The sequence below is a fragment of the Vicugna pacos genome, chromosome 14 (assembly GCF_048564905.1).
Source record: "Vicugna pacos chromosome 14, VicPac4, whole genome shotgun sequence".
Classification (NCBI taxonomy): Eukaryota; Metazoa; Chordata; class Mammalia; order Artiodactyla; family Camelidae; genus Vicugna; species Vicugna pacos.
In genome coordinates this window covers 3,288,649-3,306,094 of record NC_133000.1, presented here as the reverse complement: position 1 = coordinate 3,306,094, position 17,446 = coordinate 3,288,649, and the positions used below count along the sequence as shown (strand labels likewise).

Below are 17,446 nucleotides of genomic sequence, written 5' to 3'. Positions count from 1 at the left end.
TCACTGATTTCATAGTAGCCACGCATTTTATGACTCTGCGTCTCCCTTCCCAGACTGACCCTCACGTTCCAAACTCTTAAGCATTCTTTTTTGAAAGGCTGTTTTTTTTTTTTCCATCTGTACCAACTTATGCCATTCTGAGGTTGGTGTTTAATTTTCATAGCCACTCAATTACTGAGTTGCCTCATTTTGTGGAATAACTCTCTTGAATATTCAAAACATGTTTGTCGAGTGCCCCCCACACCTTAGGCACGTTCCTGGGTGTCTGGGACTCCTCAGGGCACAGAGTAAACAGTGAGCCCTGCTCTCATAGTTTCCGTTCTAGGAGACAGAAAAAAACCAGTAATTACAGTAGTAGATGAAGCCTGTCCTTTGTTTGAAGGTGATAAGTGCTGTGGAGAAGGACAAAGTGGACGAGGGTAAGGCAGCTCGGGAGTGCTGCAGAAATCCCACGTCTCCTCCTTGCACGTTTTAATTTTCCTTTCTGTATATTTACTGTGGGAAATGGGGGGACTGATTTCTGTGAGACTTTCTTACATGTACCTGATCAGACAGAAGAATCAGTGACTGAGGTTCTTGTTTCCAGTGTGAGGTTCCTTTCATTAAATAATTCTGACCCTTTCTCATGACTAAGGTCCTAGTTGTGTTAGTGACCAGGATTCTTGGCCTCCTTAATAGAAGTTGACAAGAGGCTGGAGAAATGCAGGCAAGGCTTTACTGGGACTCGTGCTGCAGCAGGAGGGAGTGAGAACAAGTAACAGGTTCCCTTGCTCGCTCCCTGAGTGGGGGCGGGCTGGGCCCTTAAATGGGGTGAAGGTGGGTGGGTCCAGGGGGTCAGGCTGGAGGGGTGGCTTAGGGTCAGCCCGCCCCCCTGGTGGTGCTGTGTGCAGGGGTCGTGAGCAGTACCTGCTTGTGCTCCTGACACCTCAAAAGTGGCAGTTGGGTTTTTGGTTTCCTTGTATCTTGTTCATAATTCACAGTTATTTTTAGTCCCTTATAGTTTCTTTGTATCTTGTTGCTGGAGGAGACATTTGTCCAGGTGCAGGCACTGTAGCACAGTCCCAGGTCCCAGGTCCCAGGTCCCAGGTCCCAGGTCGCAGGTCCCAGATCCCAGGTCCCAGGTCCCAGCTGGTCTCAGGTGTGGATCAGATTAAATTCAAAGCCTTGCATGTGACAAGTGAAAATCCAGGCAGCATTTGCTGGGGAGGAAAAGTGATGATTAATTCTTCTTAGTGATAAGAGAAGTTAATCTTACAAAGCTTTAAGAAATTCCTTTATAGTGAACAGCTGAGTCAGATTGTCCAGGAATGGGTATCCTCCACGGCGAGAACTGCTGAGCTGTGAAACTCTGGGAAAAGGACATTTTGTGGGTTTTGTCACTAAGCAGTAGGTACCTTTGATCTTCATTACTATTATTTCTGTCTTTTAGTTTAGCTACTTAGAGAAGCTGCTGTTGGTTCATGGAGCTTGGAATTATTTTCGAGTGACCAAATGCATATTGTACTGTTTCTACAAGAATGTCGTGTTGTACATCATTGAGGTAAGAAAGGAGATACGCTTTCTTTCCTTGAGGAGCTAGGTCTATGACATAAAGCTTGATAGTGCAGTATTTTTTAGTATTTATCTCACTTAAGGTGGCAGTATATAATCCTGCTTTAAGTTTTTGCCTGCATATAATTGATTGAGTAAAAAATGTTATGTTAAGCAAAAATGTTATGACATTATGATGACTTATTGACATAGTCTGTGATAAAAAAAAACATACCCTGTTTGAAACTGTAGTGCATCTCTGCCAGCTCCTGGTAATTAAAGGACCTGGAAATCTCTGGGCTCTTTAACTGTTCTCCTGACAGGAAATCTCATCAGAAGGCTTCCTAACACCTCACTGAGGGATGGAAAGGGCTGTGTCCTTCCGGACACCTTCTCTGCCTTTTGTGTCTCGGCTGTACTGAGCTTTGGCGTTTAAAGCAAGTGGGAAAAGAAACCTTTTCACTGCCGTTGTTTCCACACCAGGAAAGTAAAATGACACGAACCCGGGCCTGCTCTCCTGCCCCCGTCTGGGGCGGCTGGGCTGTGGCCCTGGCACTGCAGCCGGCCGCGCCCCTCGCCCCTGGCTCCCTTCCTCCGGCTGGAGCCCGGCAGCAGGGCCGCCTCCTCCTGAAAATGGACCAAATGACGGTTCCATAGCTGCGTTTTTTTACGGGATCTGAAGTTTGTCATGTTTTATTGCTTCTGAAAATGCATGCTTTCTCTAGTGTGCAGTGTATAAGGGATATGGGAGTGAATCTTCTTGGTTTTACTGAGGTATGGTTGGCTCACAGTGTTAGTTTCAGGTGTACAACATCGTGATTCAGCATTTGTACAGATTATACTCCATTTAACGTTATTACAGAATAATGGCTGTATTTCCCTCTACTGTACAATAGAGCTTGCATGCATCTTATTTATGTATTTAAAAGGTAAGCATGTATTAGTTTCAATTGAAATGTAGTTGATTTACAAAATTACATTAGTTTCAAGTATACGTGCTTATTTTATACGTGACAGCTTGTGTCTCTTAATTCCACTGCCCTATTGTCCTTCCCGCTGGTAACCACAAGTTTGTTCTCTGTATCTGTGTCTCTTTCTGTTTTGTTACATACATTCATTTGTGTTATTTTTTTAGATTCCATGTAGTGATAACATAGAGAATTTGTGTGTCTCCGTCTGACTTATTGCACTAAGCATGATGTTCTCTAGGTCCATCCAAGTTGTTGCAAATGGCAGAATTCCATTCTTTTTTGTGGCTGAGTTATATTCCACTGTATGTATATACCACACCTCCTTTATCCAGTCTGTTGATGGACACATTATTTGCAATAGCCAAGATATGGCACTGAATCTTCTAAGGGCCATCCTGACTTAAAAAATACCTGTGTAAGCCTTACATTTGGCTGTGGAAATATATTTTTAAACATTTTATTTTGAAATAATTATAGATTCACAGGAAGTTATAAAAAAATTTGCAGGAGATCTGGTGAACCCTTCATCATCCAGTTGCCCCCAAAGATAACACCTTGTATAAAACCACAGGAGAAAATGAAAACCAGGAAATTGCTGTCAGTACAACTCCCAGAGCTTATTCAGATTCCATCAGCCTTACACATGTGTGTGTATGTGTACGTGTCTTTCACTCTGTGCACTTTTATCCCTGTGTAGACTCATAACCACCAGAGTAATCAGGACATAGACACGTTACAGGAAAAGCTACAAACCTGCCACGTCACCGCAGGGTCTCCTCATGCTGCCCCTTCACACCCACTCCCATCACTAATCCCTGGCAGTGACTAACCTGCTCTCTATCCTTGTAACTTGCAAGAATGTTATTAAAGTACAGTCACAGACTATGTAACTTTTTGAGACTGGATTTTTTTTTCACTCAGTGTAGTTCCTTTCAGATCTATCCAAGTTGTTGCTTGCACAATCATTTCCCCTTTTCATCGCTGTGTAGTACTCCACCTCAGACCTGTTAGGATGGCTACTATTGGGGGAAAAAATAGCCCAAAACAGAAAATAACAAGTGTTTGCGAGGATGTTGAGAAGTGGGAACTCTTGTACACAGTAGGTGAGAATGCAAAATGGTGCAACTGCTATGGAAAACAGTATGATAACTCCCCCACAATTAAAATCAGAATTACCATGTGATCAGCAATTCTACTTCCGAGCATGCCACCCAAAGAACTGAAAGCAAGACTTGAAGAGGTATTTACACACCATAGGCACAGCAGCACTTTTCACGAGAGCCAAGAGTGAAAGCAACCCAAGTGTCCAATGAAAGATGAATGGATAAATGAACTGGGATATATGCACACAATGGACTAGGACTCAGCCTTTAAAAGGAAGGAAATTCCAACATGCTGACGTGTGTGACCCTCGAGGACATTGTGGTATGTGAAATAAGCCAATCACATACAGACAAAACTGTACAATTCCACTTACATGAAATATATAAGGAGTCAAATTTACAGAGTCAGAAAGTAGAATGGTGGTTGTCAGGGGCTGGGGAGTTGTTCAGTGGGTATAGAGTTTAAGTTTTGGGTAATGAAAACTTTCTGGCGGCTGGTTATGCAAACAATGTGAATAAACTTAACACGACTGAACTATACACTTAAAAGTGGTTAAGATGGTGAATTTTATGTGTTTCTTGCCACTATTAAAGAGGATATAGCTCAAGTGGTAGAGCACATGCTTAACATGCATGAGGTCCTGGGTTCAATCCCCAGTACTTCCTGCAAGAATATATAAATGAGTAAACTTAATTACCTCCCCCAACAGCAACAACAAAAAAGAATAAAATAAAATCAGTTTCAAAAAGAAACAGCTTTATCTCTTCCTTTCTAACCTGTAAGACTTTTATTTCTTTTCCTTGACTTTTTGCACTGACAAAACTTCCAGCCCTATGTTGAATAGGACTGGTGAGAGGGGACATCCCTGCCTTGTCCCTAATCTTAGTGGTTTTTCACCTCTTGGTGTGCGCCCTTCATCAGGTTGAGGACATTCTGCTCAATTCCTAGAATGCTCAGAGTTTTTATCATGAATTGGTGTTGGATTTTGTCAGAGCTTTTCCTGTCAAATGGTGTAATCACCACGACTTTTATTCTTAGCTTGTTCATATGTGGGTTCCATTGATTGATTTTCAAATATCGGACCAGTTTTGTGTGTCTGGAATAAAATCGACTTGGTTGTGGTATATGGTTCTTCTCATACATTGATAGATGTGATTTGCTAATCTTTTGTTGAGGATTTTGCTAGTCCTGTTATTGCGTTTTCGGCAGTCCAATGACAAGTGGAGTGAGCAAGTTTCCTTTTCTGAGGAATAAAAAATATTTAATGACTTTGGTTCCATTTTTCATAAATAATACTCTATTTGAGGAAAGTCTGAGGAGCTTGGCAAGCCAGCCACACCTGGAAAAACTTTCTAACAACTCACCAAATCTGAGTGAACTCTAGCTGGACTGTGACTTTCCCATTTTTAAATATATTTAGTTGCATTTTCTCGTATACTTTAAAGAATAAAATGTGATTTCTACAGAAAGCTGTTACTAGTTAGCTGTATATGACCTCTGCAGGAGTTCTGTCTGGGCATATATATGCTTCCACTGGAAGGGTATCAAAAAATGACATTAACATGTTCAGGAATTGTCCTGTACTTATATTTTTGGAGGTGGATGGCATTAACTAGTTTGAAAGACAGATTGTATATTATGTTGAAAAGCTATAATGTATGTTTTGAATAAATAACATCGAGAAAAAGTAAGTTTTATAAGTATTTAAAATACTGTACTTGGTCATTCTTTTCTTCATATCATCAAATGAGATTTTGCCAAAATGTAAATGAAATCAACCTTGAGGGTTTGAGCTAAAGAAAGCCAGTCCATTTCTTTTAAAACTTCTATTTAGTCCTTTGTTATTGTTCTTTCGCTATCAAATAAGTGATTTCAGTGAGATATGTTGATCTAATTGCCTGATAATGCATTGCTTCAGTAAAGAGTGATGTTGAGTTGTAAAGTTTCAGAATGACTGTGGCATCAACCATCATAGCACCTAAAACTAATCACATGTACAAGTGGCACATCAAAATTCTTTCCGGAAACGTCTTGCCAAGTCCTGGGCTACTTGGAGAAGCTGTCAAAATCTCAGAAATGTGTGGTAGTCAAAGATGTTATTTCAAATGAGGGGCATACATTCGTATCTTGTCTAGGATTACCTGGTGCTAACCTGCTAACTCTGTGAACTGGGACTAGAATTGAAATATTTGTGTCTTTCAGCAACTTGGGTATACTGGGTGCAGAAAACATAGTTTTAGTACTTAATGGTGACCCTTGACTTTATTCTTCTGAAAATGTACTTAATTGTAAACTGCATTTTGTTACCATCTGACTGTTTCCATATAGTTATGTTTTAACCAATTTAATTGAACTGCAAGTTGCTTCAGAACATGAGCTGTAGTTTACAGATATATTTTGTTGATAATTCCAATTCATTCTAGGAAGAATTCGAGATGTGTTTTTTAAAATTATATTGTATGTCTGTACATGTAGTTAAGTCACTAAAGTAACATTTATTCAATGGTATCAATGTGTTACTCACTGTGATGATCATTTTTTATGTATTATCTTATGTAAAACTTGCAAGTCCTATGAGAAACTGAGGCTTAGAGAGGCTGAATCGCTCATCTAGGGTCACACAGCAGTGAGAGGGAGGAAGTGAGTGACCTGGGATTCAAACCCAGGCGCGCCTGACTGTAAATTGCGTGCATGTAAAGACTGTCTCTCATGGTTGAAAAGATGGAATTGGGATTAATATCTTCATAATCCCGAAGTCTGAAATGTAGTAAAAGAGGATTATTTTCATGGTATGAATGCTACGAAGGGTCTTATGGTTAATGATACATTTTAACAAGTCACCCTAACATGAGTGGATGAATGTGGGCTGAGGATCTCATGGCTCTGGGCTCCAAAGCTGTCTCTGCCACTTACTGGCGTGTGACTTGAGTAACGTAACCTCTCTGAGCCTTAGTCCTCACAATTCCTAAATCTAGATACAAGTAGTAATAACATCTACTTTTTGCTATTGCTGTTAGGATTAAATATGACAGTGCCTTTAGAGGGACAGTACAGTGCCTTGTACATGATATGTACCCAGTATGGGCTTGCTATTATTATTATTAGAGCACTGTGACAGGAAAGGGACATTTGTGGTAACTGTGTGCATAGAAGACATACAATAAACCCTTATTACTCAATTTGAGATTAGTTGCCAGTGGCCTTTTCTAAGAAATGCCTATTTTGGTCTAAATATGTATGCCATTAATTAACAAAGTACATCAGTATCGGTAATATGTGATATCTGAAATTCATAACTTACGAAAGGACAGTTGTGTGGCCCCACAGCAGCTCTTAGTTCTTCCAGCCGAGGTGAACATCTTCTGTGCCACTGTTTTTCTTATTGAAGTACAGTCAGCTACAATGTGTCAGTTTCTGATGTACAGCACCATGTCCCAGTCATGCATATAGGTACATATGTTCATTTTCATGTTCTTTTCCATTAAAAGTTATTACAAGATATTGAACATAGTTCCCTGTGCTATGCAGAAGAAACTTTTTAAAAATCTATTTTTATATATAGTGGCTAACATTTGTAAATCTCAAACACCCGAATTTATCCCTTCCCACCCCCTTTCCCCAGTAATCATAAGATTGTTTAGTATGTCTACAAGTCTGTTTCTGTTTCTGCGCCACTTTTTAAACTACGAGGGTGTGTTTAGGTCAGCACTAATTGAGTGGTTCTCTTGGCTTCCTTCTCTTTCAGCTTTGGTTCGCCTTCATGAATGGATTTTCTGGGCAGATTATAATTGACCGTTGGTGCATCAGCTTGTACAACTTGGTAAGCTCTCCCCATCTCTCCCTGATGGTGTGCAGAAGTGCACTGTTTGTGTCTGGGAAGTTTATCTGAGTCCATCATCTGTGTCCACGCCGGCCCCACAAATACGTCTTTAGGGCCTTGTTGCTGCCACACATGGTTGCTAGTCATGGTAGGTCATTCTAGAGTAAGTATGTGAAATTTGCTCCCAATGTATTTTGATGATGTATTTGAAATCTCTTTAACTTCACGCCTGTACAATATTTTCATACTTTTAAGCCAGGTAAAAATTGTTGTACTCTACCTAAACCCATTCCATTTAATATATATTCAGATTTCTCTATCTTTGTGTCTGTCTGTGTATGTGTGTGTGTAATTCCATGTCCTGTTAAACCTCCTGGTAGAAAATTTGTACCTGTGGAAATATAACACACTATTTGTGCTAAATGATGAATTTTTATATCAAACCTATAGTAAATACTATTTTCCATTTTAATGGAATTTTCTAACAATAAGTAATTCCATACCATTACTTGAATTATTCTGAGTTCAAAAAGTAGATGTAGATTAAACAGTCAGGCTAAATGACTTATTAGCTACATCACCATTTAATTTCTGTTTTATTTTATTTTTGTTGTATTGTTATTCCACTTAAGGGTTAGAAGTTAGGAAACCTAGCATAAAAATTAGGTTCCAGCAAGTGTATCATGAGCTCTCTCCTGCACTGCACTACACAGTCACATTATATTTTGCATGCCCTGGGCCCTAACTCCTAAAATTCTGTCTTCTGGGAGTTTACATCCCCAAACAGAAAGCACAGATGGAAGTCACTACATAGAAGTCATTGGGTGCCCAATAGTATAAAAATGTCTAGTGCTGTGAAGATTTACAGTTGTGCACATGCCAGTGGCTGGACGTACTTGACTGGCACACTGCACAGTGAAGCTGAGGCCCTACAGAGAGTTTTCTCTGCCAGGCTCTTGGTCACAGGTGGCAATACTGGTAGACTTTCTCCAGAGTTTTATCAGAGACAAGAGTAGGGAGAGGCAGAGTCTCTCCTCTGTGTTAGACAAATCACTATGAATGCATAAGCCTGATACTGGTCAGTGGAATCTGATTTTTCTCAATAAAGGAAAACACAGATGCTGGCATTTTTACAAGCAGCAAAAGGGACTACAGTGGGAAGCCTAATTATGGACAACTGAGGATAAAGTATGATGGCATGCTTATTCAGTATCCTTTGACTTACTACATCTCATCTCATTACAAACATATTTTACAGATGAAGAAAAAAGAGGCCCTGGACATTCTAAATAGTTACTGGCGATGCCAGATAGATTCTGCCTACTTATTTGATAACTAAATTTAAATGAGCTGTCATACTGTTTCTTGAGATCAGATATGATTTCTGCTATTGCTCATGCATGACCAAATGCTATAGGAATTGTACTCCTACCAGAAGAAAACTAGAGTCCCGGAAAAAAGTCTACGGACCAGTAGTTCTCAGCCTTTAGACAACAGGCTACTCATGGCTGTGATCTCTGAGAGCAGGCCTGTGTCAGGGCCGCACTGAAGGAAGACAGGCCCAAAGAGGTCCCAGGTTCCTAGTGAACTGAAGACAGCTCTTGGAGGCTGGTGGGCCAGGACAGCTGGGATTCAGCAGACAGAGGATCAGAGAAGGGCAGGACCGCTTCTCGGCCTTCTGGCTAAGATCAAGTGCAGAGAAGGGCAAATTGTACTGAGGGGTGGAGAGAGAGAAAGAGGTGCAGACACAGAGAAGTACAGAGAAGAGTGTTTCTGGAAGTCTGCAGAGAGCCCCCAGGAGCCTGGCTGAGGATTTATCGGTGTGTGCCTGAGAAAAGTCTACCCAAAGGTAAGGGAAAAAAAAAAAAGCAGAAAGCAGGAGGCTGAGTTCCTGGAGCCCATTCCGGCCTGGGAAAGTTTGTATTCCCATCAGCCAGTTTGGGAAGACTTATTACACAGGATATTGGGGAAATTCCTTATATAAGTCACACTTTTAACAATAAGGATGAATTAGTCTCATAATAAACACTGTTCTGGACCCATCATAACAAAACTGAAAAGCCTCAAAAGTATCAAGCTGATTTGCAAGTCACTTACCTGCATGTCAGAACACAGGCAAACAATTTTTTTTTAATTTGTAATTTTTTTAATTAAATAAAGATTATTATCCTAGAAATGCAATTTTGATTTACTACTTAAAATCCAAACAGTGAATTCCACCTTGTTAACTGATTTAAGGAAGAACCATACGATCATCTTGACAGATGCAGTCAAAACACTCGAGAGAACTTGTCACCCATTCCTAATGAGCATTTAGAAGGTGCTTCTGTAAAAACCCACAGCTAATGTCATACCTGAAGGTAAAACAGTGTGTTCTCCTAGGGTCAGGAACAAGACAGGAATGTGTGTTCTTACCATTTCTATTCAATATTGTCTGTAGTTCCTAACCAGTAAATAAGACAAAAAAAAAAAAACCACACACAATGGATTAGAAAAGAAGTAGAGCTTTCTTTATTTGCTGTTAACATCTTGCACAAAATTCTAAGGGATCTACGGAGGTCATATGTCAGGTTGTCATAAAGGCCCCAGTTGCTCCTGCCCCTGTGATCCACACCCTTTGGTGTGCCCACCTGCACTGACTCTGGGTTTCCCTGTGTCACCCATGTGATTTGATTTGGCCAATGGGACAATAGTAAACATCGGAAACCCAGAGATGTGAAAAATGCTTGCTCAGTGAAGTCTCTCCTGTCTTGCTGCTCTTTTTGAAGAATCCTTGGTTAAAATGCCACAGGAATAGGAACCACATGGGGCAGAAATATGCAGAAACAGATATTTCAGGTGAGGCTCTGATGTCCTTTTTCCAAGAAGTCTTTTTGACATCCTTCTCAGTGGGTGCAGTTCCCACACGCCCCTCTTCCTGCTCCTTCTCTCATTTTCTCTCCCCTTTCCTCACCTCTCCCTCTTCTCCTTCCTTTCCTTCTGCTCTGTTTCCCACTTTTTTTTAAACTTTACTTTTACATTTTATATTGAGTGATAGTCATTTTACAATGTTGTGTCAAATTCTAGTGTACAGCACAATTTTTCAGTTATACACGAACATACATGTATTTATTGCCACATTTTTTTTCTGCTGTGAGCTACCACAAGATCTTGTATACATTTCCCTGTGCTATACAGTATAATCTTGTTTATCTATTCTGCATTTTAAAATCCCAGTCTGTCCCTTCCCACCCCCCGCCCCCTTGGCAACCACAAGATTGTATTCTATGTCTATGAGTCTGTTTCTGTTTTGTATTTATGTTTTTTTTTTTTAAGATTCCTCATATGAGTGATCTCATATGGTATGTTTCTTTCTCTTTCTGGCTTACTTCACTTAGAATGACATTCTCCAGGAACATCCATGCTGCTGCAGATGGTGTTATGTTGTCGGTTTTTATGGCTGAATAGTATTCCATAATATAAATATACCACTTCTTCTTTATCCAGTCATCTGCTGATGGACATTTAGGCTGTTTCCATGTCTTGGCTATTGTAAATAGTGCTGCTGTGAACATTGGGGTGCAGGTGTCATTTTGAAGTAGGGTTCCTTCTTGATATATGTCCAGGAGCAGGATTCCTGGGTCATATGGTAAGTCTATTCCTAGTCTTTTGAAGAATCTCCATACTGTTGTCCACAGTGGCTTTCGTTGCTTCCCTCTTAATGATTTAGATGTCTTCTTTTACAATTTTGTGTTTAGTTTTGTAATTCATGGCAGTTATCTCCTTTCCAGTTATGAGTTTCTCATTTTTGTAGCATCCTGCTTCTTTTCTATTTAGAGTAGACCTGTGAATATTTCTTTTAGCATGGGTTTAGTGTTGCTAAACTCTGTTAGTTTTTACTTGTCTGTGAAGTTCTTTATCTCTCCTTCTATTCTAAAGGATAGCCTTGCTGGATAGAGTGTACTAGGCTGCATCTTTTTTTCATTCAGGACTTTGAATATATCTTGCCACTCCCTTCTGGCCTGTAGTGTTTGTGCAGAGAAATAAGCTGAGAGCCTTATGGGGGTTCCCTTGTAACTCACTCTTTGTTTTTCTCTTGCTGCCTTTAGGATCCTTTCTTTATCCTTGACTCTGGCCATCTTGATTATGGTATGTCTTGGTGTGGGTCTGTTTGGGTTCTTCCTGTTTGGGACCTTCTGAGCCTCCTATACTTGGATATCTGATTCCTTTAGGTTTGGGAAGTTTTCAGTCATGATTTCTTCCAATACCTTTTCAATCCCCTTTGTTCCTTCTTCCCCTTCTGGAACCCCTATTATGCATAGATTGGCATGCTTTGTATTATCCCATAGGTCCGTCATGTTGTTTTCATTGTTTTTTTGTTTGTTTGTTTTTCTCACAGCTGTTCTGATTGGGTGCTTTCTGTTGTCCTGTCTTCTAGGTCACTTATTCGTTCCTCTGCATTATCTAGTCTGCTTTGTACAGCCTTTAGGTCAGCTCTCATCTCAGCAAATGAGTTTACTATCTCGGCTCTTCTTTATAGCTTCTATTTCATTTTTGACATATTTTATATCTCTAAACACTATTTCCTTTAGTTCCTTCAGTACTTTGATCAGTCGTTTTTTGAAATCTTGATCTAGTAGGCCATCAATGTCTATTTTCTTGATCGTGCTTTCAGGGGATTTCTCTTGATCTTTTAATTGGGAGTGGTTCCTCTCCTTTTTCATATTGCTCATATCTGTCTGGCACTGTGGCTTAAGGAGTATCAGTTGTCTAGTTCTCCTGGAGACGGTGTGCTCTTAATGATTTTATTGAGAGGTTTTTGTGTCTTTGCCCTGTTTTGCGAACTCAGCTTGCTGTTTCCCGAGGCCCTCTGCTGGCGCCCTCATCTGTGCTGCTCTCAGTGGCTGTTGGCTAGCAGATCGCGCCCCCTCCCAACACTGGGTCAGGAGCTGAGCTCTTACCCGGTAGGCGGCCAGGTCACTCCCCTTCCAATGCCACAGTCAGATGCTACGCTGGGGCGAGGCAGGTGGGCGGATCGTGCCCCCTCCCAGCACCATGGTCAGGTGCTGCGTTCCTGCCAGGAAGGCGTGTGGCGGCCCACCCTCTCCCAGCGCTGGTTGCTCCACTGCTCTGTGCAGCTGCCTGCTCCGCCTTGGGTCGGCGCCCCGAAGGTGGGCTCGGGGAAGACCGCAGAATGGCCCCGCCCCTGCTCTGTGCCAAATCTCAGCTCCTTGTTTGTCTTGGTGACGCGAGTTCTCTGAGGTGTCAGGGCAGAAAGATCCTATCTGCCTCGAGCTGCAAACAAGTCTCAGTCCTGCCTAGGAAGTTGCTGACCACCCCCCCGCCACACTGTGTGGATTCAGGCCTTGGCCCCGCCCCCGCCCAGGCGCCTCGCACAGGAGGCGATGGTGGCTGTGGCCGTGCCTGCATCTCTTCTCACAAGAAGTGCCAGTAATGGCGGCTCAGGTCTGAGAAGACAAAGGCTACAAGCACCTCTCCCCTCAGGGCACACCGGCCGTGTTGCTTCACTTTTTTTAACAATTTATGGTGGATCGAGGTTGTTCTCCGTATCCCCTCCCAGCCATGGTGCGCAGCCCCCTGCAGTCCCCCAGGGCTGCCGCAGTGCAGCCGCCCTGTCCTCCGCCTGGCTGGGGTGGCCTGTCTCAGCCCCAGCTGCTGGCTGGTGTTGCGGGGACCCTCTGTGCCCGTTTAACTCAGTTCTGTCGGTCAAGGGGTGCTCGGGGCAGATCTGAGCCTTGGAGGCTTCCTCTTGGTCCCACTGGCCTCTCCGTTGGGGGGGGTGGACCCAGTGAACAAGTGCCAGTCCTCCTTTGCTACTCCCTCCCCGCAGGATTGGTCCCGCAGTGTTTTGCTTTTCCTTCTTTTTTTTTTTTTTTTTTTCCTTTTCTCCTACCAGATTTTTGGTGTCTTTATCTTTCAAAGAGGGCGCTGTTCTGTCAGAGTTCAGCAGGTGCTCTGGTTGGCTGAGTAGGTCTGTAGATGTGAGTTTTGGTGTCTTTGTGGATGAAGGTGAGCTACAAGCGTCCTTCTACTTTGCCATCTTGCTTTGTATCCTCCCCACTTTTTTTTAATCATAATATTATGCCTATTGCTGTAAGCTTTCCTTCTTGACAAGGTCCATATCTCTTTAAAGGATGATGTATTTTTCTTTTAACATGGTTCCTGGCATAATGGTTGTTTAGTAACTATTCAAATAATAAGTGGATGGGAAACATCTCTTCATTTCTGATGATAATTATCACGACAGATAATTCTTGTAAATTTTTAAAAAGTTTAATCTAACATTCACTTAACAGTATTTACTGAGTGCCTACTGTGTGCCAAACCCTGGCAAGTGAACTAGCTTATAAAACACCTGGTTCTTATGAGAGATATAGATGTCGTTGTTAGACTTGTTGGCCAGTATTATGCCTATTATTTAAATATCTAGACACTCAATTTATTCATTTTATGCTCATTAAAAACAGGAGAATAAACTTTATGCAGTTTTTGCACGTAAAGTAACATTTACTTAGTTATAAACGATTGAGTCAAAGGATTGTCTCAATTAGAAAAGGAAGTCATGGTTTGGTAGATCTGTTTCAAACTGTGTGACTCAGTAACGGCTTCTCTGTCAACAAATTGTGTTTTTCAACAGTTTATGACTTACTAGAAGTTTGCATAATTAGTTTTATGTGCCCTTCACCCAACTACCCCTGCAGTATCCTGATAATTATAACATGTCGTCAAAGCCAGGAAAATGATGTTGGCACAACAGCAACTCAGTGCAGATTGAAAGCTTTTGTAAAATAGCTTCTTGTTTCCTGTGCAGGTCTTCACGTCACTGCCGCCGTTCACTCTGGGCATCTGTGAGCAGTGCTGCAGTCAGGAGAGCCTGCTCAGGCACCCACAGCTCTACACGGTTTCTCAGACAGGTGATACTTTCAACATAAAGGTAAGCAGAAGATTTAGTGCGGGTCTGTCATCTCGGCCTCTCTCCGAGGTACCTTGGTCTCATCCCTTTCCGATGCTTTAGGAAAAATAATTTAAAAAACACAACGAATGTAGCCCTGTGCCGTCTTTCTGTGTACTCTACCCAATGTTCCATGAGTCTTGAGGTTTTCCAATTCGGCAGTAGCTCTTTTTGAACCAGTTTCTTAAGTTCTTTCCCCTAAAAACTGCTTTACTCCGGGAAATTTGAGTCACAGACCAGGTAAGTTCTTTCCACATTGTTTTCTTCTCCATCTGTGAGTCTTCCTGGCGAGCGTGAAGATGACCGGGGTGTTTAGAACTGAGAGAACAGACTGGTTTCTGTTGTCGTTCTGTCATCGTCTGACCATTGTACGTCCTTGTCTGACTGCTCCCAGAGATTTTAGGTCTTTGAGATTTCCTCTAAGAAAACTGTAGAGCTATACCTTGTTTGATTGCACTTTGCAGATACTATGGGTTTTTTTTGTTGTTTGTTTTACAAATTGAAGGTTGATGGAGACCCGTGTTGTCAGATGATGGTTAGCATTTTATTTAAGGTGTGTACATTGGTTTCTTAGACACAATGCTATTTAACACTTAAGAGACTGCAGTATAGTGTGAACGTAACTTTGAATGTACTGGGAAACCAAAACATTCATGTGACTTGCTTTGCTGCAATAATTGCTTTATTGCGGTGGTCTGGAACCAAACCCACAATATCTCTGAGGCCTGTCTGTATATGGTCTATTAAAAATTGTTTTGACCAGAGTCAAGGTTCAGATGTAAAGGAGCAGAGTGTATCATATAAAATATGGTATTAAATTATATTTAAAGTGCTAAAATTTAAAGATTGAAAATACTTTCATTATTTCTTTTTAAAATGTTACTTCTGCTTCTCTTTTGTTGGATAATTTAAGCCTTTACAATTTTTTTTATAACAAATATACTATATTTGAGTTCTACACATTTATTTTTAATAAGTTTGCTTTTCAAACAGTATTATCCTATAATTTCACAGTCTTTCTTTAAAAATAGAATAAAGAAATGTGATTTTTCAGTCTTTAGGAAAACGTTTTAGTTTTGTAACTGCTTCACACAACAAATTTACTTTATAATGTCGCATAGTTATAGATTTAGACCAAAGTACTATCTTGCCTTTCTTGCTTTGTTTTCTTTTAGGTCCTTTGGATTCAATGTGTAAACGCTTTGGTCCACTCCTTCATTCTCTTCTGGTTGCCCACAAAAATGCTGGAGCATGGTAATTGCTTCATTGTTTCAAATATTCAGCAAAGAACACCTTATTCTCAGTGGAGTCAACATGTGTGTGTGTGTGTGTCTACAGAAAGAACTGAAGAATACAAAAATAGTATTTAGAAAAGATACATATTCACCTAAATCTCACAGTATAATCTGGTTAACAGGTGGCCTTTAGGGCCCATTCTCTTTGCCTCTCACATGTATAAACTGAGCATTGGTGCTTTTATTGGTAACTTTTACTGAGTGTTTGAGTCAGGAGATCTGATGGAAAGCACAGCGGCTCTGATGGGTCACGGACTTCCCCTGTCAGCAAGCTTGACACTTATGTCTGCTTTATTGTTTTCTTTTCCCAAGCGTCATGCTTCCATTCAGACTATAATACAAATCTAGCAAGATCATATAGAAATTTAATCTTATATTTTATTATTGGACTTAGTCTCCTTTTGCTGACTTACAATTTTCTAAATAACACTATGTGTGAAGTTTTTTTTTTTTGCCAAACTGACTTGTGTATAACACACCAGAGTACGAGATGTGTTTCTAGAGTATGTTATTGGTGTTTAGTTGGTCCACAGCCACAAATTAAGGTGTGAAATAGAATTATTTTCCTGTAACCAGATTTATTGATAGTCTCAAAAGACCAACTTTGGTCTCATTGATTTTGTATAGTTTCCAGTTTTCTGTTTGCTTCATTTCTACTTCTATTTCCTTTCCTTCTGTTTAATTGAATTTTCCTTGCTTCTTTCCCTGCTTGATCTTGGAAGGTAGGTTGTTGATTTTACTGCTTTCTTCTTTTCTAACATAAGAATTTAAAGCAAATCTAATTTTCTTTTAATTTAAAGCAAAAGAATTTTCTTTCAAATTTTGTCAGAAGGCTTTATTTTGCCTTCATTTTTGAGAAAAAAATTTTTGCTAAGTATCCTATTATAGGTTGATAGTTCATTTTCTTCAACACTTTAAAAATGTTGGTTCCTTGTCTTCTGGGTTGCATTATTTTGTTGAGAAATCTGATATTTCTTATATTTGTTCCTTTTAATGTATTATAACTTATAGCTCTGTGATTTTAAGATTTTTCTCACCACTGACTTTTAGCAACTTGATTTTGATGTGCTTTGGTATGGTTTTGTTTGCATTGGTCTTTCTTGAGATTGCTCAAAATTCTCTGGTTTGTTGATTATAGTTCTCATCAGATTTGGAAAAATTTGCTCATCATTTCTTTACATACTTTTTCTGTTTTCTCTTTCCTCTTCTTCTGGGACTCCAGCTACACATATGGCACAATCCTTGATATTTTACCACATCTCTTCTTCATTTATCCTGTATTTGTTCTCTTTTTAGTTCATTCTTAATTTCTTTTGCCATGTCTTTAAGTTCACTGATCTTTTATTTAGCAGTCTCTCTCTGCAGGTAATCGCAATTCACAGACATTTTTTCTTTTCTGTGTAAATATTTTTCATCCTTAGAAATTTATTTAGTTCTTCGTCTTTTATTCCTCTCTTCATTATGTTCATGTTTTCTTTCAAACCCTCAGATGTAATTATAATATTTATAACAGCGATTTTAAATCTTCTTGTGCTCATTCCAACACCTCTGTTATTTTGGGGCTGGCTTCTGTAGCCAATTTTCTTCTGATATGGGTCAAATACTTTACTTCTTCACGTGTCAGAATTTTATAATGGGTGAGGGATACTGTGAATTGCATGTTGCTGAATATTTTTGTGTGTATATTTAAATACTTAGCCTTGGTTTTGGCAGGCAGTTAAGTTCTCTGTGGATCAGCATGATTCCTTAAGGATTTTTATTCTTTTTAAAGCCA

General features: G+C 40.3%; 1 protein-coding gene across 3 annotated transcripts in view; it reads left to right on the top strand.

Moving 5' to 3' along the window:
- The window catches only part of LOC102532863 (phospholipid-transporting ATPase IB-like), a 103,293-nt gene that overhangs the window by 60,828 nt on the left and 25,019 nt on the right, over positions 1 to 17,446 (top strand). For all 3 annotated transcript variants that reach the window (XM_072976028.1, XM_072976029.1, XM_072976027.1), the window contains 4 exons: positions 1,430 to 1,540; positions 7,351 to 7,425; positions 14,237 to 14,359; positions 15,553 to 15,631. In XM_072976028.1, the coding sequence (XP_072832129.1) occupies positions 1,430 to 1,540; positions 7,351 to 7,425; positions 14,237 to 14,359; positions 15,553 to 15,631 (388 nt within the window). The remainder of the gene's footprint in view (positions 1 to 1,429; positions 1,541 to 7,350; positions 7,426 to 14,236; positions 14,360 to 15,552; positions 15,632 to 17,446) is intronic.